The sequence below is a fragment of the Homalodisca vitripennis genome, chromosome 6, assembly GCF_021130785.1.
Source record: "Homalodisca vitripennis isolate AUS2020 chromosome 6, UT_GWSS_2.1, whole genome shotgun sequence".
NCBI classification, from domain to species: domain Eukaryota; kingdom Metazoa; phylum Arthropoda; class Insecta; order Hemiptera; family Cicadellidae; genus Homalodisca; species Homalodisca vitripennis.
Window position 1 is genome coordinate 85,527,428 of NC_060212.1, and position 26,474 is coordinate 85,553,901.

The 26,474-nt window shown below is 32.4% G+C and overlaps 2 protein-coding genes across 4 annotated transcripts; both read left to right on the top strand.

The window, feature by feature from the left end:
• The first annotated feature begins 2,409 nt into the window (after positions 1-2,409).
• On the top strand, positions 2,410-25,697 carry LOC124364496 (gelsolin, cytoplasmic-like). 3 transcript variants are annotated; one of them, XM_046820029.1, is made up of 4 exons: positions 2,410-2,530; positions 21,578-21,691; positions 24,659-24,772; positions 25,481-25,697. In XM_046820029.1, exons 1-4 carry the CDS (start codon positions 2,444-2,446, stop codon positions 25,679-25,681), a joined length of 516 nt encoding a protein of 171 aa, XP_046675985.1. In that variant the 5' UTR covers positions 2,410-2,443; the 3' UTR covers positions 25,682-25,697. The 3 variants fall into 3 exon arrangements, with proteins under 3 accessions (XP_046675985.1, XP_046675986.1, XP_046675988.1); XM_046820030.1 differs by lacking the exon at positions 2,410-2,530 and adding an exon at positions 15,504-16,257; XM_046820032.1 differs by lacking the exon at positions 2,410-2,530 and adding an exon at positions 17,971-18,014.
• LOC124364497 lies at positions 9,948-12,872 on the top strand. Its single transcript, XM_046820033.1, has 2 exons — positions 9,948-10,093; positions 11,881-12,872. The coding sequence occupies exon 2, from the start codon at positions 11,931-11,933 to the stop codon at positions 12,312-12,314; it is 384 nt and encodes a 127-aa protein (XP_046675989.1). The 5' UTR covers positions 9,948-10,093; positions 11,881-11,930; the 3' UTR covers positions 12,315-12,872.
• Positions 25,698-26,474: the final 777 nt, after the last annotated feature.

Sequence of the window (26,474 nt, forward strand, 5' to 3'; positions counted from 1 at the left end):
TCTTAGTGTAATTTATCTCTTTAACTTTGCTGCTTCACTTTAATCCTCTCGAGCAACCACTGTACAGTATATAAGTTAATACTCTGTCGTTTTCTTTCTTCATTCTGGAAATACAACATTCTAGATTTTAATACTTTTAATTATTCGCTTGGATTGACATTAGTACAATATTTAATGAAGTGAGTGAGTATAGTCTAAAAAATCTTTTTCTTTTTTGGAATTTATTTATCTGTCATACAAAAATACATCGCACTACGTTGTTCGTCATATTTTTTTAATGCTATCAGATATGAACCTTTTATATCTAATTAATTGGGTTTCTTTCTACGCCAATGAAATAGTTATACCTTTTAAGGGACAACAGTCTAATCTAGCTTGCAAATTTCTATTAACATTTCGAGGAATCGAACCCGTGACTATAGAGTAATAGCCGTGACCATCCGTGATAGCCTCTATGACCTCTCAGTTAGAGAGCTGCAGCCCGCAGCCTAACCTAGCGACCAAGGAATACCATTCTTCTGTTATTTCGTGAGGAATTAGTCATTGGCCTAACTCCTACGCTACAGTAAGGTCAAGCATGCTTGCACCTCGCACTGCTTACTTTAAGGCCAAACTCTAGAGTACTTGGAAACTTAACAATCTATACCAACATTACAAACATGTAGTTAATCCAAATATAGAACATCCGAGGCCACTTACATATATCACATTTCCTTCCGTTTCAAGATTAAATATATATTTGTTCAACTTTGTGACTACTGGTACGCAGTAAACGTGGTTAAATAGTAGAATTGTCACTATGAGAAGCGTGTTATAGCTTATAAAGGAAAATGTCTACCATTCGACCACTTTTATTGTTTTATTGTTTTACAGTAGCCACCGAGGTGTCTTTGATTGTATTTAAGCAAATATGCATGTTTGTTATTGATTGTGTCCATGTAGGGTACTTGTAATGATGCAAGATATTGTGGTTATTGTGGATATATGTATAAAATTTCAATTTATTATTAATTGTTTACTTGCATTAAAAAACACGCTTGTATGACATAAAAAAATAACAATTAATGGGAACTACATATTGCAAGAATCTCACATAGAAAAGCTTCCCCAGATTTGTGAAAATGGATTGATTTCGAAATAGCCTCGTAAATAATATTTTGAAAGAAATATTAAATAATAACAACAATAAATACATCATACAGTGGTGTTCCAGACATGCGGGAATGTAAAAGTAGACTTATTAGCTAAAGAATCAACTCTAGGAAATGTAACGACTAGGGAATTTTATATAACATATAAGGATTTTAAAACATTCCAAAACAAAAGAAATTACAAACAAAATTATGAATGATTTTACCACCACAAAGTCCAATGGTATAGAAATGTCAAAAAAGTTTCAAAGTACCCACGGCTTAAGACATCACATTTGAATAGAGACGAAATTGTTAATATTTGCAGAATACGACTGGGGCATGCCAATACAAACAACTGCCTCCATAGAATTAAATTCTATTTTACTCGTCTGTGCCTGAATTGTTCATTGGGAGAAAATGAAATATTGGACCATATTTTCATCCATTGTCCTAGATATACGAATACTTATAAAAGAGATATTCAAGCACATGAAAGAAATCATTAATAATCATACAAGCCTAAAAGAAATAATCAAGTGCAATGACCATGTTGTACACGCAGAACTTTTTTGAGAGCAATAAAAACAAAGAGTTTGAAGAGACCAGTAGACAGTTACACACTACATTAAATATATGAATGTTTATCCAGTCTAGGGTCTTCAATCCCTGGCCTTTCCTTTTTCGGGTTACGTCATTGCCCGGTTGGCCCCTGGCAGAGAAGATGTATCAATACCTTACCTTCCAAACTTTCCTATGTTCTATTTTATATTTAGAATGTTCCTTATTTTACTAACTCGAAACTAAATAGGATACAAAGGAAACATGAATGTGTGTAACTAACATCACAATGTTCTTGTTAACAATCTGTTTTCAAATATCAGAACTTGCCAGATATCACACCCAATGTTGATACTAACCAGAATCTCATACTTTGATAAAAAAAAACGAAGGACACCAAACACAAAGACTTCCAAAACCCAAGCTGCCAAATTGTTGGCTGAAGAAAAAAGACCCTAGTTTCTTAAAAGTGGAACCTACAGGAAAGCGAAGTGGAATATAAGAGTTTGGACATTTCTTTACATATTGTTTTTTATTCTTTGTTCTATGTTATAGAGTCCGTCAAAAATTATTCTCGGTATAATTTTAGCTTCGTGTTGTATATTTGTATACACGCATAAAAATACTGTTATTATCAGCGATTTCCAACTTAGCCCTTGGGGTATATCAGTCACATCAGCGTTAAATCATATTGTTGGAAAACATTTTATCAGTCGTGTCAAAATTTCTGTTCTTTCACACCAAAACACACGATGGAAAATTCCACTGAAAATAGTGCACCAGCGCAATCTTCGTCGGGCGATTGTGTCATTGAAGAAGATCCACAACAACTTGAAGAAGTAAGATATCCTTATAATCTTTACTGGTAGATATTCTTAGTGTTGTGCTTTAGAAATCTCTGCTTATAGGTTAAGTCAACGGAACAACACCAGTAAAACAAACAGACCTTTTTTTATAAAAGATAAAGGCACAAATCGTGTCTATTTAGTTTTCTGTGCTTCAAACCACCATTTATTTCGTGTATTATGTAACAGATTGTTTTATTTAAAAAGGTAAATTAGGTCAAAAAGCTCTAAGTAGATTCATCCGGGTGTGTCACTGTTATTAATATTTCACTACACTCGTCATCAGTTGTTATCTGTTAATACTCGCGTGTTCCGAGCGCCGACATGAAGCATACATTTAGTTCCATATGGCTCTAAAATATAGATTGTTACAGTGGGTTTATTCCATATTTATGTATATTTAGTTATCACCGAGTTTAAGGTATATATTAAGGTAAAACATCGAGTCCACTTCGACATGGCAATACGTTATTGTATTATTATTCAGTACATAAGAATTTATGCATAGCCAAGAAAGCAATGTATTTGGAAGACACCTCAATATGAATGTGTTTACATATGATATACGTCTGGGTACAGTATGCTTGTAATAACGATGCTTATCCATTTAAGGTTAAATTAATTACTTTTTAGACGTTTTGGCACAATTTGTGAACATCGATCCAGATCCTCTCAAGCAGTTAATGCTTTTTTGGTGTTTAGATAGGACCTAACAATGAGCCAATTCAGCATGAGAAACTGACTGCTTTTAAAGAAATTCTGCAATTTATTTTATGCAATAGCATTTTAATTCAGTTCTCGAAACGTGCTCGTTTCAATTCGGGATATTCTTAGTGTAGATTTTTGATCACAAATGCAGTTTCACAAAAGCCTAAGTTTTTCACATAATTTTTTATAAATGAACTCTCTTGGTTCGTGACAGGGACGTAACGAGCGAGGGAATCCAAGGGTCAGAACCGTCTCCAAATTTTCAATTTTGACAATTACCGTTTTAGTAAATGATTATTGTTATTTTTATAATTCAGTATTACTGACATGTACTGCTGAAAGATCGTTATCAACAAAAAACGGGTCAAAAAATTGTTAAGGAACAAAATGGGGTCTTACTCTCTGTCTAAAACGGGAAAATATCAGTTGTCTGGACCCCCCAAAAGTTTTTCCTGGTTAGGTTCTTGGTTTGTGAGTGACATCCAGGAGAAAACCAACTCTTAATCATGCATTTATTTCCCCCCGAAATTCTGTATACCCCACCGCCACATTTCTCCTAATATCGATTCAATGCACAGGTGACTTTTGGACATTCAGACAGGTCGTAGTCAATTCTATATAGGCCAATGATTATTGGATTGTTTACGGCAGGACAGTGGGTGAACAAGGCTCTATAATGAATCTGTGGGATGCTTTCAAATTTCAAGGTCAATAATTACCGTACTTAGAAAATATTTGTTTATGATAGCTCTATTTTAGATGGTTTAGAAGAAAAAGGCTTTAGCCGCTAGCCCCTTCCTCTTCAAGTTCCGTCAAAAACACTCGCTTCCTTCAAGAACGCTTGTAAACTCAGATAAATTAATAATTACTCTCGTGACAAAAATGTGCTACCTGCCTGGCGGTCAGTATGAAAGGAGAAAAGGAGAACTTAGATATCATTGGTTGAGTCTCGCTTCCGTAATTGGGTATTAAAATAGCCTATACGGAAAAACTGGTCTACGTGGAAATTTTCATTTTAGTAAATGGTTTCACCGAACTAACGCGTTGCGTACAATATAATTCTTAACCAAATGTATATTTTAATTAAACAATGGGTAATGAAGTGTACAAGTATTTTACTGTGATTGTTATACAGTTCGTCGGTGGTACAAATACAAATATTTCGCTAATATTTAAATACACTAGAATTCGATGACGTGGAACCAGTGTAAAATATAAGTAATTCGACCACGCTCTACTCGGCGACAAGACGATTCAACGTATGAAAATCTATGAATTATAACAGAATGGGAAAGTGGTGGCAGATGTAGCGGTTCGGTGCCCGTGACCGTGAACTGTCAAGGACGCGCTCTCCTGGGAGCTGCGCGCAGGCGGCTGCGGGGCGAAGAGCGGCAGACCGGACAGTCGGTGCTGTTGCGGTCGTTGAGTGAAACACCGCGAACTCGTCGTCTGCTGCCGTAGACCGTTGTAGGCAGTTCCGCTATCTTCGGGGCCAACTCCTGCTGGGAGAAGTATTGCGTAGAGGTGAGTTCTAATCAACAAACATAACCTCAATCTTCCACTGGAAATGGCATTTAAGACAAGAAGGACTGTTTTCAATTGTATTGTTTGTTTACTTTTCCCAATTCAGTTTCTACCGATCTACCCGATTTTGTGAACGTCAACATAAATATTGTTTACCCAATGTTCTTAACCTTTTATTAGGTCATGTATATCTGTTTGGAAATTACTTATTAACTTACAACAGCAAATTTGGAATATGAAATCCTCATTGCATGGCGTTTGAAATTTGCCTTTATTATGCGTGTACTATGCAAAACCGAATGCTACAGTGAATTTGCGTTACAGGCTCTTCGGAAGATAGGATGATAAGTGACAGCAGTCATACGATAAAATAGTATGAGTAAGTTTGATGATTTATTTATTTATGCATACCTAATAAGGTATTGTCTTTAGTGGAGTGTACGCCTACAAATATTATTTGACCAATCAAATGAGTGGTTTATTTTGACAGATGTGTTATGTCAAAATATACGAGAAACGTGTCGATGGTCCTACCTTACTTACATAGGTTTCTGTGTGTATTTCTATGTGTTTTCCTTAAGTAAAAATCATATAACTGTTAGTTGTAGCGTTGTGATTCGGCGTGCATATTTATTTCACTATAATTTAACCGTTAATGTTACATATGATTTGTTTTTATTTTATAAGTAAAATCTATTTTCACAGTTATTTGCCATCCGATCATACCAATTATTGTAATGATAAACTTTTTCGAATTTGGTAGTTTTTTGGGAGTGAAAAATGTTATGTTCTTAAATAACTTTGTGTGATATTTGTCATGGACATTTTAAATGGCCATCATTGGAAAGCTAGAGAAACAGTAATGTTTTGCTGTGATTAGGTTATACCAATTTTTAAATTCATGCCGAATTGCAATACGATGGCTTGAATTGTTTACAAGCTATGGAATTTTTTAAATAAGACAAACGGAAAACTAAGCAAGATACGGTTATACATTGACATACGGCAACTATGAATTAACTGGAAAATAATACATAAATTTGATTCAGTTTGGACAGTCCGTATATTGTTATAAAGTTAAAGATGCATGTTAGTAGAAAACAATGTTAATATATCTGGTCTCAGCATTTAACTTAATTTCCCACGTTTGTTTTAACACTTTACTACTTATAAAAATAAAGGACCCCCCCCCCACCCCCCCCCCCCCCCACCCCCCCCCCCCCCCACCCCCCCCCCCCCCCACCCCCCCCCCCCCCCACCCCCCCCCCCCCCCACCCCCCCCCAAACTTCATGCAGACTTACTGTAAAACGTGCACTTAATAATGACAAATAACTAATTACCATGTACTATTGGCCTCTAGTCAGTTCTATGTGGTTGGTCGGTGAGTGCACACCTATTGTGACCTTTATTATTAGTGTTTTTTTTATTATTATTAAGTGCATATTTTACACTAGTGTACATGACGTTGACACACAAACATGGTTTTGTCAAGGACGTAGCGAGGGGGTCAAAATTTAAATTTTTTTCAATTATATTTTTAGTAAACGATTATGTTTATTTAAATAATTCAGTATTACTGACACATTTTCCTGAAAGATCGTTCTCAACAAAGAAACGAGTCAGGAACGTTTTAAAGAACAAAATGGAGCCTTACTCTCTGTCCACTAGGAGAATATCAGTTGTCTGGATACCCCCTCCCCCTCCCCCCCAATTGTTTTCTTGGCTACGTTCTTGGTTTTTGTGACTTTGCGTTTCACAACGCTCTGGTATGATCTAGTTTATTTACTTTAACCTAGATTGTAGTTACGTGTTAGGTTAGTAATTCACCTGAGGAAGAGATCAGATTACAAATCTTAAAAGGTTGTGTTACTGAATTTTTTGGAATCACTGAACGATGGCAAATGTCCGAAAAAAATCCTGTTGCCTTCACTTTTTCATAGTTGCGACTGGGACTGGTGAAACGGTGGTGCCATCCTGATTACTTGGAGTGGAGGAACTACGTTGAGGATCGCTTGAGGGCGGAACGTTCTGGAGTGGATCCTAGGAGATTCGTGGACTCGAGGCTGTAATAGCGGTGGTTGACCACTATAATAGAGTCTATACGGTAGCTCCTACACCGCCGCTGCAGTGTCACGTCCCGCAGTATAATGGTGCACGACTGTCTGAGGGTGTTCACCTCTTCGTGCAATTACTGTCGAGGATTGTGTTGTTCGGTTTCCCGCGGAGTTTCGCGCTCCGTCGGGTTACCCATTGAGTCACTACGCTTGTCCGCTATAGTCGACTTCCGCGTGTGGTAACGGATGTACAGATGTTACTGTCGCTGCAGTTGTGACGGGTTCAGCCGTCCTGATATAGCTCGACTGGGCGGTCTTAAATGTTATTGGTCTTAAACTATCGCTTTTCTGGACAACGTGGGTTTTAATAACAAGCCATTGGTGAGCATTTCAAATACCAGCAAATAGCATATTCAATATGGTATATTCAAATACCTGCCTCTTCAGGTTCTCTTATGAGTCAAACAAAGGCTAAAGATACAAAACACAATCCACGGATAACAAAACGCTATATTTTCTTTTAGCTAAATATTCCGACGATTTATCTTTTTTATATTAATTTGCAATTCTCCTTGTATTTTTTATATTTTGTTATTGTTATTTGATCCGATTACCTTATTTAGTCTATTAATGTTATTTATTATCACGAGCTTACTTATTGCTTTATGTTTATATATATTTATATATATTGACGTTGTTTCTTTGTTACTGTCATGTTAGCTATTACTGTTATTGTTAATACTGTTGTTTTTATTATTATTTATATAATTTTCCTCGTATTACCACTATTTATTCAATCATTGTTTTAGTTTATTAAGTTTGCACATTGATTTGGCTTATTGTTGCACATGTTGGCTGACGTGCTTGAAACATGTTATTATTTTGTTTCTTATTGGTTATCTTGTATTGTTTTTCTATAATTTATATTGCCATCTTAATATCCTTATCTGAAAAATGGTGTATTACTGTTGATATAAATTCTGCTGAACACCGCAATGTGCAACAGCTGTTACTATTATTAACCTCGTAGTGAATGTATTATCCCTTATTTTTCTATAAAATTCTTAGTGGCGAGAAAATAAATAGTTACAATAACCCTACGCCATCATATATCACGAATACTCTTCTTTAACACATATTCGGGCAACGAAACAATTAACGGGTTCTCAAATTTTATTCCACCTTGATATCTGCACCCTTAGGATGTTAAAAAATGTAAATAGAGAAATGCCGTAATATGAGTAGATGTTTCGAGATTTCTGTTGTTGTTTTACCATTAAGGTTCACACAGTTAAAGATTTCAATAATAAACTAGCTCGTTTACTGGGCAAAAGTGTTGATTTTTTTTAAAGATTAAACAATTTTATTAAATCATTTTTTTGTGGAAAACCAATTGCTTTTTCAAACGCATATATACTGCTTATAAATAAAACAATATATGATATTGTATAGATTCTGAGGTTCTGTACTCTATGGGTTATTAACGTTATTAAATGGCAATTTAGAGCGAATCAGTAACCACTACAGAGTGCGCGGTTGCTTCAAAACATCCTCTTTGTAAATTCGGTATAATTGATGAAATTGGTGTCTTTCAACACTGCGTTCAATTGGTGCGAGACTGCCGGAATAACGAGCGCACAGCTAGTTTCAATCGTCAGTATCGTTGGAACGAAGCAAGCGTGACTGTCCGGTCGTTATTGTGACTCTGTGACTGGTCGCCGAAGTGACTGCTTTCTCTGTCACGATCTGCAGAGAAAACAACGCAGAAACAAGCAATTATATAAATCTGGCCAATTTTTGTGTGTCGAAAAAGTACTTTTAAATGAGCCGCTTTTAAGACTCATCTGGATACATCTAATTTGAGTCAATCTTTCCTACATCACTTTGAAAGAGATTTGACATTGTTGAACAACGTGCTTATTTTATTATGGAACACATTACTAGAATGTTTTATTTTTACTGGAATTTACTTATTTCTACTGTTATGTAACAGTAGAAATAAGTAAATTCAAAATTAAAACTTTCTAAAATTTTAAAATGCTTGGATATCTCTAAGTTTAACGTTATTTTTTCCAATGTTTATTTATTAAATGTATTAAATTGTTTAAAAAAAAAACTCATATACAAAAATAAAATGTTATTTATTAACATTAGTTACATTACTATGTTATGTTATGTTATTACTATGTTATGTTGCACTATATTTACTAATGTAACTAATATGTAATAACCGGTATTGTTATTTTTACCGTGCAAGGTTTCCAAACAGGAAAACATTACTTTCTTTCTCAATATGTTGTTACATTTTATGCAATAAAGAATATGTTTAGGATAAATAAAATATGAATGATGGTATCAAAATATTCTTTTATTACTTGGCGTAAATATATGTACTATAACATATGTGCCAATTTACAGTTAAATGTGTCGCAATACAATGCTGAATTTACGGTGACGTGTATAGTGTACATTAAAACCCATATTTCTTAATAGTTTTTCATTAGGTTTTTTTGGAATGTCGTTTTCGAGAATATTACAAAGACGATGGAAGTATTGATGTTTCCTTATTTCTTTAACTTTAGTAGAACATTCAAAATATCATTTTAGAGTTAAAATACACTCATGGTCGCCACCATGAAATTTCGTTATTTTGTCCGGATACTATTTTATAAGTACTTTAAGGATTGTTGAATATAACCCCAACCAACCAAAAAACCAATAGTATTGTTACGCGAATACTGATCAGTTTTGATTTTAGCAATGAGGTGTTTTATAAAACAAATATTCTGAGACGGTTTCATTGAATTGTATTGAGGCCGTCTCGGAGCCTTGCATGGTACAGAGGAACCGATAGTTCCAGAACAGTTCCTTCTACAACCGGTTACTTGACAGATAGAATCTCCACAAATGCATGGTTATTTATGTGTGCTGCCTAAAATGTGGTATGTTGCATAAAATTTTTAATTCTGTGAATCTTACCGCGATACATATCTAATAGCTTTGACAATATAGCATATTTACTGAATGTGTATTGTCCGTCGCCTTTGATTGTCGTGAAAATGATATATCTAATCTCTCTAAGGTGATAAGAGCTTTGAACTTGTGGCGGTGTCGGAACTTGAAGGTGTGAAAGCAATAATAATTAGCGCGATATCAGCACAAAACGTGTATGCGTGGGGATATAGTTGTGCAACAGGCGGTACCTTGCTCGGTCTGGGAGGTCTTCACTCTGGTATCGTCTTTGGTAGGAACCAGGTGTCTTTTGTAATGGTAAGTAACGTTCAGACATTTATTTGTAGCTTTATATGGATGCAGTTGCAGTATTAATAACATGTAATTTAGTAATATTTAAAGTAGGTTTTAATTGCTTTTTATAAGGCATGCTTGTTTTAAATACAGTAGGACCTACTTAAAGGCATTGATAAAAAAAATGGTAAATTGCAACCTAAAGATAATATGTTCACCACACCGTTTTCACTAGACCACACACATACGTGGAACAATTTTTATTACATTTTATTAAAATTAGGCTCATGAAATTTATGGAAATAAATATTTTTTTGTGACTATCAATAATTAACTTGATGGCTTATTCTGATTGACGTTAGACAATGTTGTTGTTGTAATAGTTATTTCCATTAACATTAATACGTAATATATCCTATGTTTCTTAGATGTTGTTTGGAAACCATTATGTTTTTACTAAGACGATCTTTTTGATTGTTTTAAATACTTGACTACATTTTATTGAAAATATCTAATACTTAATGCTTACTAACATTAATATAGTTTTAGCAGTAGCTGAGACGTAGGCCTACTTCACTATAATATTGATCAAAATAATCTATTTTTTTTTAACTAAAATACATTTTTGAGTTTTTACGTAATTATTTAAAGACTTGCATAGCAATAATTTTACAGTTTATATACAATTTTATTTTTATTTATTTAACTTTAGTGTTAATATTTCACATTGACATACATAATGTAGTAAACAAATAAAAAAAAACAAATAGTTAAGCATTCTTGGGAGTTAAAACAGAAAAATCCTAGTCAATTGAGAAACTTAAAATTGGTTAGAATAATTCTATTAATATTATGCAAGTGAAATATCTAACTTCTACCATAATGTTTGTTCAAACGTTTGGTTTTATTACTGTTTTGTATGCCTATTTTTGTTGGTAAAACTTAAAAAAAATACATTAAAAATTAACATAACTTCTTCGAAATTTATTTTATTATTTATAGCAGAAGAAAATTCTCTGGCCCCGTATATGAATTAATAATGAATGGCCTATAGTGCATTAGTGTAATATTCCATTAGTATCTGTATATAAAATAAAAGAGTGCTATGTATTAAATTTTTTATAATGTATAAATCCCAATGGCTATTCATGTAGACACCAGCTAATGCTAAGGCGGGAATCAATTTAGTTACACCTTGATACGTCCACGTGTCGTTTATTTATAGCATCAATTCAAATTTACGCTTTGTTTTTAAAGGTTACTATTAACAATAATCATTAGAAGAGATGAAAAATTTAACGGGCATAGACAATCGTTGTTGTAACAAAAATACACGACGTTTCGAGGACCGGTATCAGCTCTCTAGTTCAGGTGTCAAATCCTAAAACATAGACATAAAAATAAAAAATAATGATAATGAACTCACAAAAGTCAAAGCTGGTAAAATAAACAGGTGTATGTCATGTGTATCCGGGTGTATGTGTTCTGTCGTGATTACTTCTCCTAATTTGGTGCCTTGCTTTAGGTATTATGTTTTTCGACGTTCAACTCCTCAACTCCGACTTTTGTGGGTTCTTGACAGTGTGTCTGCTTATGTTTTATGAATTAGACACCGACACCTGGACAAGTAGGCGGATACATCCTCGAACGTTAGCAATGTCGAATGTTCGTAACCACGTTATGGCTTAACTTAAAGAAGTTTGCAACACGTCATTAATTGTAGTGAAGATTAATAATAGAGTATCTACTGGTTAGATAAAATACAGGTATAATAATATAGCCGGTACAATAATTATATGTTTTGTTTTCAGAATTAAATCAAGCACTTTGTCTCGAAACTGATTACCCACCTAGTAATAACATGGCCAGCGTCACTGCAGTCAAGGACTACCACAACATGGACACCATCAAGCTAGAAAATAAGTCCTATGTGCCCACACTGAGCAGTTTAAGTGGTCCCCTGGTCGTCCTGTCCTCCCACCGGCCCCCGAAGACAGCCCTCCAGCTGATCGCGAAGCCCGCACACCACGTTGCCGAGGTCGTCGTGAAAACCGCTCTGGACTGCAAGAACGTGGCTTTGCAGATCGCTGCCGCATTTTTGGCAAAGCTCGTCTCGCTGGGCAGATCCTTTCTGAAGTATGTCAAAAAGGACTTCGCCAAAAAGGAAGGTGTGCCACTGAAGGGGCTCGTTATCTACAAGGGCGGCACCAAAGGGATGGGTAGAATTTTGAAGAATGTGCTGTAGAGACCCAGATAGTTTGAGATGAGATCGCGTCCGACCTTGGCTTCACTTTTCATCAGACTGGCAGTGATCGCGCTAATGTCGTGGTGTCCGTTCGGCTTGTACGTCCAGTACGTTCTGTACGTCATGATACTTCTGCTTTATATTACAGTGTTCAGATACATGGTGCAAAATGACTTGAAATCACACTAATTGAAACAATTTAAAATATTATTCAAATAGTTCTTGTGGTGCGCGATTAATATGCTAATAAACAAGGCTTATAATGTACCTATAATTAAAATTTTATTTAGTTTATTTTTTAGTTGAATAAAGTATGTGCCTATTACGCAATAATATTTACATTGCTCATAATTTAATAAAATTCATTTATTATCTTAAAATGTTAGAAAACAAGGACAAGTCCTACGTTAGTATAAAACATTTTATCTGTGTAGTAGTTTAACCTATAATATAAAGGGTTTAATTTATTTTAGAAATCTTATATTACTCCAACATGGTCTAAAGAAGATGAATGGCAGAATGTAAAATTGGTTCTACTAATTAAACATATGATTGTTTGCTGGATTATTTTATTACACCTAAAATCGTATGTATATGATAATTTTGTTAAGTTTTACTATGAATTTTACTAACTGTTTAGGACCTATTAGAGAATCTTGTATTAATTTAAGGAATTATCTAATAAAGTTCAAGCTTAATTAACTGAATATAACACCCAGCTGTACAATATAGTTCCCAAGTATACATATCCTCAAAAAAAGTGTTTATCCTGATTATTAAGCGATTTTTGAGATACCTAAGAAAACGCTTCGTTCCGAGTTTTGCCTCACTTTAGGACAGTAACACCTTTCCTCCTTTAGGGTGCTACGCTGAGAAATTCGCCACGGCACAGAAATCTGTCGCCGAAAAACCAAGGCTCTCTGGTCAAGAACTTGGTGGCTCATACCTCCTAGTCTCACAGCACCGAAAACTTGATTTTGCTCATAGCAACGACAGTTTTCTCACAGCTCCTAAATTGATAGCTCCTAAGCTCACAGCACCTAAACTCATAGCTCTAATAGAATTGGCCGGTCGTGGTGGCTGATAACTCCTAAACTCACAGCACTGACAACGCGATATTGCTCACAGCACCGACAGTTTGCTAACAGCACCTAAACTCATAGCTTTAATCGTCCATTCTTGAAACTGCCTGTATTTTCTCCCCAAGTAAAATTGAATAATATTTTTTGTTAATAAGAGTTTGAATATACTCAAACGCAAATGTTCTGAAATATAATAAATAACCTTATTTTTTTTAAACTAGGGTAACCCTAAGACCTAGATTAATAAACTTTCCGGAGCATTGTGACCCAGAAGTCTATTTCATTTAAATCCAGCTTAGTGTTTCGTGAAACCACACGCCAGTTCAGGGGCGCAGTTGTATAAACAGAATAAAATTTACATAAGCTGTAGGTTAATTAAAGTGGTGAAGCCAATTTTTGGCCGGGACAATATTTGTTTGATTTTAAAATTACAGCCCTATAAGGTTTCCATGAAAACTTTGAAAATATGTTTCTGATTACAAGGACTTACAAACATTTAAAGCAGGAAGTCTAGCCAATTCTATAATTAGCTCCAAATAAAAATGGCTGGAGAAAGAAATGTGCAATCTTATAGTATATTCATGAAGTTTCAAGAAGTGACTTGCTTTTTACTGATCTGTGGCCTAATAATACATATTTTTTAATTCTATTTTTCAATAATTTTTATCAGGAAAATAATTTTATAAAAGAAACGTGTTATTTCATCGTCTTCTTTAATATAATAATAAGTCTTTATTGTGGTAACAATTTTCACAATTGCATACAAACGTCAGTATGTTGTGTTTTCTGTATGCAGAAGTCATCGAAAAACATTTTTACAAATAACTGCCATCCACTCACTCACGCAGAAACAATTTCTTTTATCCGCTCAAATAGCATTCGCTCTTGTCAGCCGTTCTTGATTACACTTTATATCAGAACCAGATGACTGATTATATTAGTATTGAATTGCATGCCAGCGGCTCATTATAAACTCGTCAACTGAGTGGAATATAACTTACATACCGTAACAAGTTTATGTTGTTATCTGCAATCATTATTCTTTGGACCTGATTATAAGACGTAAAAAATCTGCTTCTAATTCCTACCACTCTTTGTGGAATAATTAAACATTTTAAATATTTTTTCTGTCTTTAGAAATGGTATTATAAGGGTTGTAACCGAAATTTTCTTCAAAAATAAAAAATAAATTATTCCAACCGAAACCCTATTTCACTACATTTGTGCTGCCTACTTGGCGAATCTATGGGAGTTTGGGGATCATATACATGCGTACCAACTTCAAATAATCATTATAAATAGTTGATATAATAGTTGATATAAATAGTCATTAAATTAATCGATGGTACAACTGTTGTGACAATTCGATCCAATTGTCGAGCGGTTTGCCTGTTCGATTAAACTTCACTACGACTCTTAAGTTGGGTGAGACCATAGATTACAATTAATTGGTCTTATTGTAAACTATGGGTGAGACCCAACTGCCTTACTCTCCCCATGTGCGTAAAGAGTCTGCCTCAGTCAAAGCGTTAAATAAGCATCTACCGTGGATAATTGAAATCTTTTTCAACCAACCCGTAATATCAATGTTGCCTATTAACGTATTCCCGTTAACGTATTTACAGCAGATTACTTAATAACTATTTAAGGCAATTATTTAGGCTACTTTACATGGTCCCATAATACGGCCAATCCCGAATAGTTGCTCCCGCAAAATCAACAGAAATACTAACATAAAAATACAAAAAACGTTACTAATATGAAAATAATCTAACTGTTAAAATCAACTTGTAATCCTATTTTGAATATGTCCGACCTCCACTTATTAAGTATTTTCAAAATTGCGATGTGGTTGTAAAATACCAAAGGCACGGGTTGTTTACTATTACTAACCCTCATAGTTACAGAATGAAAATCTATTCTCGTGTGTTCGAAATCACAACCAAACATATTTAAACTACCATATTTTGTAATTATTTTAGCTATTTTGGTAATAGAGATATGGATAGCCTAGATTATGGGCTTTTTTTATCTTTGACTATCTAACAGACCATGAGAATATATTTCAAATTTAATACTAAAACTTGATTTAATACTACTTGAAACAGTTGAAATGTCGAGGTTGCGTGCTATCTAATGACAAATAGTGGTTATAAATATATTGCATAGGAGTATTAATAACCAATGTTTTAAATTTAATCTGTCAAAGAGAGGCCTTACAGTAGATTCAAATACTCGAATTTAAAAATTCCTCCATTAGCATTCTACCACACAATCCTCATGTGAATGCATTGTCTACAATGAGCGCTATCAATGAAGTCTATTGGAGGTGGAGCCTGGTATCCTACACAATACCACTATACAGTTATGCTGCACTTTTACCTAGACAGTAGACGACTATTAATTCGATTGGCATAACCGAAATTGGTGATTACGTTTACGATTATGTGCAGACTAATAACGGAAGCGGAAACGAGTTGTAATGGTGGTCGCTTCAAACTCAAGCAGCCGATTGTTGTAGATTCCAATTAATTGGCGCTGTCGACTGGTTGAAAAGCCATTAAATTGCAAAACAATATTATCAATAATACGAATAGTAAGATGGCTAGTTAAATATTTTCTGATAAGATCGTGTTTTTGAATTTAGTGTGTACAGACGGGAAAAGTAATAACTGAAACTTACAGAACACAAACACAGCTGCTTTTTATGCAAATCAAAACCAAACAAGTACCGTAGGCCTATATAGGCTCATTCGTATTACAGTTCAGTATCAGATTTAGCAGTAATCTTTAGTACAAATACAATAATGTCATCAGTTTATTTAAATTCGAGAACTATAATGTCCTTGGCATGTCTTCAGGTTGGTAAATAATATTATTTTGTACTAGATGTTATAAGTTGAATCTTTGAAATTTGTACTTTGTATTCTTTGTAACATAACCAATTGTTCAAAGTTGTTTGTGACATAACATACAAAAACGTTAAAAAAACTATAACATTAATTTAACCGTTTTATATCTTGATAGTTTCCTTTAATTTGAAATCTCCATAGGTAATATTAAACAGCATTACATAATGTACTTATATGATCTTTTATTTATCCCAGTATCAACAATTTAGCTTTAATTAAAACATTTGTTTAAGTACCTACTATCAAAGTGATTGGTTTTGAAGAATACATTTTTGGTAGAATTTTAGTGATAATAAAGTTAGACATCCAATGTGCCATCCAATGATCTGGATCGTCCAACGTGCTCTAAGTTGGGAAAGTACCAATCAGAAATGCCCCTAGCCACCAGTATGGGTTTCGGTGGCACTTTCCAACATTTCTATTGAAAAAAAGAAAAACATCCCTCAAAGTAGTGCCTAAATTCAATATCAGATCACGTTAGCGCTCATAAAGATTAATTTAACTTGTTTTTATTTAAAATACTTACATACATACCCACCCATATCATGTAATAACCAATAATTCCTAGACACAGAGAGGATTACTATATTAGCTCTAATTAATATTTCCAATTATTATCTTTAGTTTATTTCATCTTTCTAACACCTGTAATCGTCAAAAGTTATTAAAAACGTTCACTTTGTAATATATATTTCAATAGTAATATATTGAAAGCAATAGTAATTATAGAGAATTATCAAATATGTCTACTTTCAGAAAATATTTTTATCACCTGACCATATTGTGAGGTTGTCGGAAAATCTTATAAACATAACATGACATTGGTGGAGGGGTGCTGTTATTTACAATAATCATTTGTCTTTTGTATTACTTCCCTGATGGCTCTAAATTTTCTGTTTTTAGAACAAAAAACACATTAAATATTTCAATTACTAAACCGAATCTGCAGGTCACATTAATAGTTATAAAGTCTACACCATCCCAACTCCATCGTTCTAGTACTTCTTGAGATGGGTTGAAAAACCAACATCCTACTCATTTAGTTCTCATGAGAAGTATATTGGAATTTTCAACATTAATTTGCTGGTCTTGTTACTATGCACAACTACCTCAATTTAATTTTTGTTGTATATCTTAAAGTTTCCAAGATCCCTTCCGTGTGCATAAAATTTGGAATATATATTCTCAATTTCATGTGATAAAGGTGGTTTAGAGTAAAAGGATGAATACGTGGAATAAGTTCTGACTGCAGTACAAACACGGCTGCATTGTACAAGTCTGAGATGCTACCAAAGTTACTCTGTGTTATAACTTCCTTCCTTTGTCATCTTCTTGAGTTTTATGATTCATTTATGACTTCTTTAGATCTTTTCTAGAACTTTTAGAATTTTCTAGAACCATGGTTATTAAAACATTATGGTATTGCTTGAAAATACTGAAAAAGATCAAATAAGCAAAGGCAAGCATATGACAAACTTTTTATCAGAAATTTGTCTAATATTTTAGATTTTTCACTTATTTCTTACATAAAATACCCCAGTACAGTAAGTGGTTTATCTTTTTGTATGAAAGTGGTGTTGCGTTGGTTGTGGCGCTATCTTATTTGATAAGCGAATACCAGACTTGGCGGGAGTAATATTAGCAACATTACAGGTTTTAGTTGATAACGCTTTTTTGTGCAGAGAAACAATTTTTTTTCAAAAATGGTAAGTTGGGTTGTTTAGTTATTTGCATAAAGCCATTTCTAGTACATTTTTTATGTCAAGTTTATAATATTTTATGAATTAGTAGTACACTACTGTACAAGTAATCAATTCAACTGACTTTCAATATAGGCCTTTCAAATATTTACTCCATGCACAAACTTTACCAAGGAGTTAACTTGCAAAATTGTGCTTGTAAGTGTGTGATATGTTCAGTCTTGAAGATTCAAACTCAAATATTTGTGGACAAATGATAATAATAAGAAAAGTTTCATTTTAATACCTAGAATATGTTCTCGAGAGGTTCACACATTTGTGTTTATATAGAAGCTTATTTTTGATGCAATACAAAATTTAATGTTAAATTTTAATGGTTACTTAACATTAATTTTCATCCAGTTTTAACTTTTAACACTTTTATGCTAAGTTATATTGGTAATATTTAATTGCTACTGTTAACTTGTGAAATAATGTATTTATTGGTTGAATAAGAAATAAGATTAGACCCAATAGTACACAAATTATTTTTATTGATAAATGTTATTAGTTAATTCAAAAATATTCAGTGTTGGTTTGTAAAATAGTAAAATGTTTAGGTATTGCGTCAGTACCAAATATTTTTTTTAATAAATGTTATAATTTGTTAGATAATACATTCACAATTCTATCGTCATTAGTTCCTATTGTTATTACACGCTCCATTTTAGTGTATGAGTCAGAGGTAGTAAAATGTTTAATACTAAAAAAAGGATTTTTGTAATTTTCCAGTCACTATGATGTAGATACTGGTAAAACTGTAATAAGTATTTTAGTTTAAATCTAAAGCACTGTTAAAACTATAAAATCTTCAATGGTTGTTTTATTTATCAAAAGAAAACGTCACCAATTAAAGTTCTCAAAATGAGTATTTAAAAAAATAAAAATTGTCAAAAGGCCTGATAAGAAGCGTTTAAGTGAATACGGAACTAAATTGAACATTTGGTCATAAATTCCATGCAGAACTACTTTCTTTATCTGGATTGCAGCAGATGTAATGAAAATTGAAAGGCCTGCAATATCGCCGGACACGGTAGTTAGCCGAGCTATTAAACAGAGCAAGAACTGCAATTAGCCAGGTGAATCCATTACTACCTGAGTCATACTCATTAATGTAGTTTCTACTAAGTGCAGATCAAGCTCCGGTGGTAGTTAAAAGGTTCCATATCATAAAATGTATTACCAGTAAGTTCCTTATATTTTAGTGTCCATTTCCTTATTTCAGTGGGTTGCAGTACTACACTATCACTTAATTCTAATACTATTATGTTGACTTCATATTCACACAAACTAAAATGTAAACATGTAGTTTGAATTTATATTATACTGAAACTTTGATGATTACTCAATCCTTGAAAGTACAAATTTATAAATATAATTTTTTCAACTCCCATGAACTTCTTTGTACACCAATTGTAGGAGGTGGAATTGTCTCAGTTGAGGGTCAACTAATTGGAAACTAACTTGGAGACAAAATGTTATTGGGGAAATAACTTCAATTGTATGGTTCAAAAGATAACTATAAATGGCGGTTCCAGTACTGATTTTTGGGAGGAATCACCTTTGTTTTAGTTTACCATTATCATTTATGAAAAAGAAAATTTTACATTTTGGTGTAACAAACAATAAAATGTTCAGAACAGTATTTATTTATGCTCAAAGTTTAATTTGTTATGTTGAGTTAATTTGTTTTGTTATGGTTATAATATGAGAATTTGTTTTATAAAAACGTCTTTGTTCAAAATCTTGGATCTCCTTTGAATCCGCCACTATGAGATGCAGAGAAATATTCTAATATAGCTTATAATTGGAGACAAGCCCTTCAAGTGATACTACTAATTGAAAATAACTTTGACACATTTTTACATGTCCTGTTGATTTACAAAGGGCAGCCATCTGGCATCTCTTACTTTGTACAAACTTATCAAACCATCTTCTTCCACTTTTTAATTTTATTTTTGAGTAAAACTACACATTTAACACTAGTAGAATGAAAATTAATTTATTAACTAATAAATTTACTCAATAAGTTAATTATATTAGTTCTCCTTGTTAGTTTTGAGTAATTAACATTAGTTTTACCAAAATTATAAAAGTTTCCTAATTGAAACTAATTTTTGTTAAAAGAAAAGACAATTTTTAATTCCCTTATTTAATTTTGGCCTGAAAGCCTTGATAATTTGAGAAGATATTGCATTGTAGTAGGAGGTTGGAAATATGGAACTGAGGATACAGTTATGATTGAATCTGTACTGTTTCTAACTTTAAAACTCATTGTCCTGCTAACTTTGAGTATGCAGTCTCTGTATTAGAATCTGGTACATGTGTATTCAAGCTAAATAAAAGAAAGCAGTCCATGCCATTTATGAAATTTATTAGAATCGTTTAAATCGTTTGGTAACGTTGGTGTATCAGAAATTTATTCCAAAAGGGAATAATTCTGGAAATTAAGATTTCTCATCTATACTTTAAAATGAAAGAAAGTAAAGAATACTAAGAATCTATACACACATATTATATATATATATATATATATATATATATATATATATATATATATATATATGTTTACATATTGTTAATAGTTTTGTTTTATCATTGAAAATATCATAAGGTAACATATGTGTTTCCACATTCCCTCCCTAGGTACATACCTGCCTAAAATAAGCATTAAAAAGTATCTAACTGATTGCCATGCTTATTACACTTGGACTTTAGGTTCATGAAATATGTTTGAGGAACCAGTAAAACTGCAGTTAGGGTAATGTTGTGTAAGCAATATGTTATCATTAGTGACTACCCGACTGGTTTGTGTAAATATCATCTGTGTCAGTGTCATTCAGTAAGGCAGTTGTGTTTTTGGTGTTTTAAAAACAAATAAGGGATTACCCTGTGCCTCTGGTCAATATAACATGGTAAAATGAAGAATATAGGATCTTATTTTATTGATTGATTAGATTTTAACTGTATTTTTATTCAAAATATAGGTAGTATAAGCAATTCAGTAAGGAAATATGTCACTCCTCTTGAAGAGCAGAGAAAACTTCAACAGTATGCCTTATATGTCAAATTTTGAAATGATAACGGTATATTATTAAAAGTATATTTATTTTGTAATCGCAATAGATTAATTCATTCTACATTTAATTTAAATCATCACACTGAAATAAAATATCAATTTTTTAAATATTAAAATATTTAATATTTTGTAATAAGTAATATTAAGTCAGTTTTATTTACTCCAATAGAAATTATTAGTTATTCAACTGTCATAAAATAAATAAGTTATTAAATTATGTTTCCCACAAATAACCAACCCTATGTAAGACCTCTATTATTAATAGTTACAATTAGTTGAATTCCCTTCCTAAATATATAAAATTATACTTCAAAATATGTAATGGTCTTTTAAAATGTTTAAAATGGTTAAGAGATGATAAATGACTATTTTAGCCATGATGATTAATTTAAGTTCTAGTTTCGGATTTGTTATATATTCGTCATTTTAATTTAATGTGTTTATTTTTTAGGACGTCAAGAAAGTCTACAAGAAGAACATGACAGCCTCAACAGCTCCCCCTGTAGACCCTGCATTCCGTGTGGTATCAAAAACTGCCTCAGCATTTCTCATCTGGAGAATCGAGGTATACAATCATTCTGTAATGTAGAAATTAATCCTCAGGATGGGAAAAAATTTTAATTTCTTAATTTTTGGTTGGTTTAACACATGGTAGTAGTGTATGGTAATGTTCCCAATATCAGACGCTGAATCGTTTGGTAACCAAAATATTGAAATCAAATAAAATATTAAACCTTTTTCATTGATATTTTTTCATTGGTATTAGGTCTTCTTCACAACCTAGTTGTGCGATGGCTAATTTTTTTTATTTTATCTGTTTATGTATTTGTAATGATTATTCAACAACATATCTTAATCAATCAATATGGAGTTTTGTATGCTGGTTTTTTGTAGTGGTCAATAGATTATATGTATAAAGAATGATCATTATTGGTATCATTCCAAGATAATTACCACGGTTAGAAAAAATGAAATAAAGGTTTATATGTATAAAGTCTATTTTCTGTGTTGTTTATACAATGACTAAATGAAAACGTGTTATAAAGAAATATAAACAACTGAAGGAGATATTCTTTTAATTATGTTTACAGTGCGCGTTCAACATTCACCGTTTAAAAAAAAACCAGATAAAACTAATAAGACAAAAATACACTGTTTAAATTATAACATCAAGCAGCAAAACTGTTGAATACTGAAGCCATATAGAAGGTGCAAAATATGGTTATCTTTTAACCATGTCTTGCATGATGGAGGAAGATATTATTCTCACACACCTGAAAATTGCTCTGTATGAATGTGTTAAGTACATCTGTATTTGAGGTACTTTTGTGTTTTATTATGATAGTTATTTCAAAATTTTGAAAGGTGAAGTCTTAAGTTTTTATCCTTAAGTCTTTTCTACCAGCTAACTACCAACATCATTTAAGCTATGCTTAGTAAAGTGTTTGAATTTATCCACAACAGTTGTTATTAGATTATTTTATAGAAAGAGACTTATTATAACAACAACAGAAAACTTTTTGTTCTTCTTATATAATGCAATAAAATCTGTTGAAATATTAAAGTATTATTGGAAGGCCTCAAGAATAAATTAAGAAATAACTGATATATTAACTGAATTATCAAAAGCACTTGATTGTTTTTCGCATGACCTTATTATTAAAAAAATTGAAGTCCACTGAGGTAATAAACAAAAGAATTATAACTTGTTTAATAATTTAGAAAATATATAATCAATTAATTGTTGTGCAAGGAAATTATGGTATGTAAAACTTCAGACACAAATAGGAGTGCCACAAGGATTAGTCTTAGGACACTTATTTTTGTTGTAAAAAATCAATGGTTTTGCATTCAACATGCCATGTCCAGGTTGTATGTTTGTATATGTTGGTATTACATCAAGATTATACCATCCTAGTATATGTAAACAAAACATTGAACAGCTACTTGTAAGCAAAGATCTTTTTTAATGCTCTACACTATTTTTATGTACAGGTTAGTTGTAAATAAAAATAGAACTGAAAACTTTATTTTATTTTCTTGATAATTTAATTTGTTATTTAAAATCAGTAATATTGCAAGTATTGATTTATATAGTAAATTTAGCTGAGAATATATTCTAAAATATAACAAATCAACTCAAATTAATTATATTTTACACATTGTGTAAATAGAAATTCCCACAAAGTTTTTGTGAAAGAAAGAAAAAACAGGCGTAACAGCACAGGTATTGAATACACAAATAAATTAATGCAACAGAGGACATAGGACCCGACAAAATGTAACAAAATTCTTTACCATACTTCTTTACTTTACTGTAACTTTGCTACCCTTTGACTTTTTGACCCCCCAAACATCAGTACTATTCTATCTTGCACCAAGAGGACCTATGAACCAATTTTTAAGTCTTTAGAATCTTCCTATAAAGAATTATCGGACAGATGGACAGTTAGACAACAACATGATTTAAGACAGACCTGTCGGGTCCGGTAAATAATAGGGTATTGTAAATACAGTAAATATCCTGTAACTACAAATGTTGAAAAGTTTTAGTTTCCAAGGCATTCAACTCCAAATGTAAACAAGAGAAACAAAAATGGTGATTTGCACAATCATCAATACTAATATATATATATATATATATATATATATATATATATAATATATATATATATATACTAGCTGTTTCCCGCGGCTTCGCACGCTTTTCGTAAGTTTTTGCCCGCGTATGAGCATTTCTGGTTGAAGTAAATTATATTTCCAACCCCGATGTAGATTTTACCTTGATGTCACGATCAAGAAAATATGTCAAAAATGTATTGTACATGCATAATGTATTTTATTACAAAGTGGTCTACCACTCAACCTTTAAGTTCAACCAAAAATTTAGTTTAGACAATTATACATCATAACTTAGCGCCTTCAAATAGTGTTTCACTGTTTAATATACGTATCTATCTCGTAATTGCAGGCGCTTTGAAAAACTTTTCTTCATTTTATTCGTTTATATTCACGACATAAGCGAATAATTCAGATAATAACTATCCTATCTTCTAAGTTAGACTAAATTACGGATACATGTGAAATTTGATTGAAATTGGTTCAGTCGTTTTGGAGTTTATTGGCAACATACATCGTGACTCAAGATTCTTATATATATAAGATATACTAAAATAAGATTCTATTCTAGTTTTGTAACCTTTGAAATTTTATTGAATCTTCTATTTCTTGAAAACTTTAGAAAACAGCTGCATAGCTTTATTTTATGGACTAAGTCAATGAAATAGTAAAAAAATATTAAACTGTCTAACTTCTTAATTTAAACTTTTAAGTGAATATAGTATTATCTTTCTTAACATCCTAATTTTTAATTGATCTAGGAAATGGATGAGAGGTACTCCAATTATGATATTGTTTTTTCAGACTGTTATTTTTTTTATAATCTGATGTTTAGTTTTAGATTCATAGTGATAAAAGTGCTTTCATTTCAATATTCTTATACACATTCCAAAATTACTTTAATTATTTCCAGAATCTGAAAGTTGTACCAGTACCAAAGGATCAGTATGGGTTCTTCTACGAAGGAGACTCTTACATTATCTATGCTGCTTCTGAATATGGAAAATACATTGGACCTGGCATGAAAGTGAGTATATTTCAATACTTATTTAATTTTAATTAAATAAAATAGTGACCAATAATTTGCTGGCAAGGAAGACAAAAATATGAAATTCCTGTAATATTAAAATGTGATAAAGACATTTAAAGCCTTAAAAACACTAATGACAAGGAACTAATGAGAGTATAATTTCACTCACCTTCTTAAGAAGCTCTTAAGATAAAGTGTACGTTATCTTAAGAATTTCAAATCTTAATGATTTCAGACCTGTATAAAGTTAAAAGCCAACAGGTTTATTTTACTGTTATGTCTTATTAGTGTGGATTAATACCAATTTTTTATTGGTTCACTGTGTTCTATTTTTATAATTTATGTTTATTTGTGAATGTACCTAAGAAGAGATTATGAAATATAAACGAAAACGAAAAAATGTCTGCCGCAATCAATGTGTCAAGCAATTTTCTTGAATATTGATAGATAAATAGAGGATACAGTTGTCCGTCATTGGATAAGTTATGGAGATGATAAGAGTTGTTGAAATTAGATGAGTCGCTGGATTGGAGAACCATGCTACTAATCCCAGCAAATGAATGTTAAACTATCTACAAAACCTGATATATATATTATATATATATATATATATATATTACAATATATGTATAATACATTGTAGTCATAGCCTTCTAACAGTCATAAGTCAACTGATAAGTGCACTGAGTGTGATAATGTGGACAGAGCCAGGAGGTCAAGGGTCGGCTAGAGATGCACATTCACTTCTGGTTGGGGTCAGCCACCAGTCAGGACGAAAGCGCTATAGCAGCCTACAAGAGTGTGGAGCTGGACGACTACCTCAGTGGCAGCCCAGTGCAGCATCGGGAGGTCCAGGGGAGAGAGTCAGCTCGGTTCCTCGCCTATTTCAAGAATGGCATCAGGTGAGTACCACTTTTTATTGAGGCAGTATTAGAAGTTAATCAATTAAAAGGTGTGCCAGAAAAATAGACAGGGCTTGTAAAAAGAGTTATTTGACTATTATAAGTCCATTAGTTAACAAAGCTGAAAGGTAGTAATGTTTGTTTATGTTCTATTTCTTACCCAGTTTCTTTGACTATTATAAGTCATTAGTTAACAAAGCTGAAAGGTAGTAATGTTTGTTTATGTTCTATTTCTTACCCAGTTTCTTTGACTATTATAAGTCATTAGTTAACAAAGCTGAAAGGTAGTAATGTTTGTTTATGTTCTATTTCTTACCCTGTTTCTTTGACTATAATAAGTCATTAGTTAATAAAGCTGAAAGGTAATAACGTTTGTTTATGTTCCATTTCTTACCCAGTACTTATTGTGAGTAGTTTATACTTTGTAATTGTGTTATTCAGTGTGCGGTGCTATAAAATCGAATAGAAAATAGTTTTCAGAAACCAAAATGTTATCTCTGCAACTATTTACTGAAAGTTTAAAAGAATCATACTGTTATGGTCTCTAATCTTAAATGTACTAGCTTTTGATAATTTTATTGCAACCTTAAAAGGGAACTTGTACTCCCAAAGTGATGGGTTGTCTGGCAGGATTAATTCTGTTCTGTACAATATTGCTGCATAGTATTGTTCTTTCAGATTCCAAAATGGATATTTAATAACCTTGTAACACTAGCTTTGAATTTATAACAGTCATTTACAAGTGTGTGTGTGTGTGTGAAATTGTTTGAAATGAAAACAATTTTTGAATATTATTT

Excerpts from the sequence above, each read along its gene's own strand:
- LOC124364497 (XM_046820033.1), top strand. The coding sequence starts at position 11,931 with ATGGCCAGCGTCACTGCAGTCAAGGACTACCACAACATGGACACCATC.
- LOC124364496 (XM_046820029.1), top strand. The coding sequence starts at position 2,444 with ATGGAAAATTCCACTGAAAATAGTGCACCAGCGCAATCTTCGTCGGGC. Across the intron at positions 21,692-24,658 it reads TTCTCATCTGGAGAATCGAG|AATCTGAAAGTTGTACCAGT; the intron begins GTATACAATCAT and ends AATTATTTCCAG. Across the intron at positions 24,773-25,480 it reads ACATTGGACCTGGCATGAAA|AGCCAGGAGGTCAAGGGTCG; the intron begins GTGAGTATATTT and ends TAATGTGGACAG.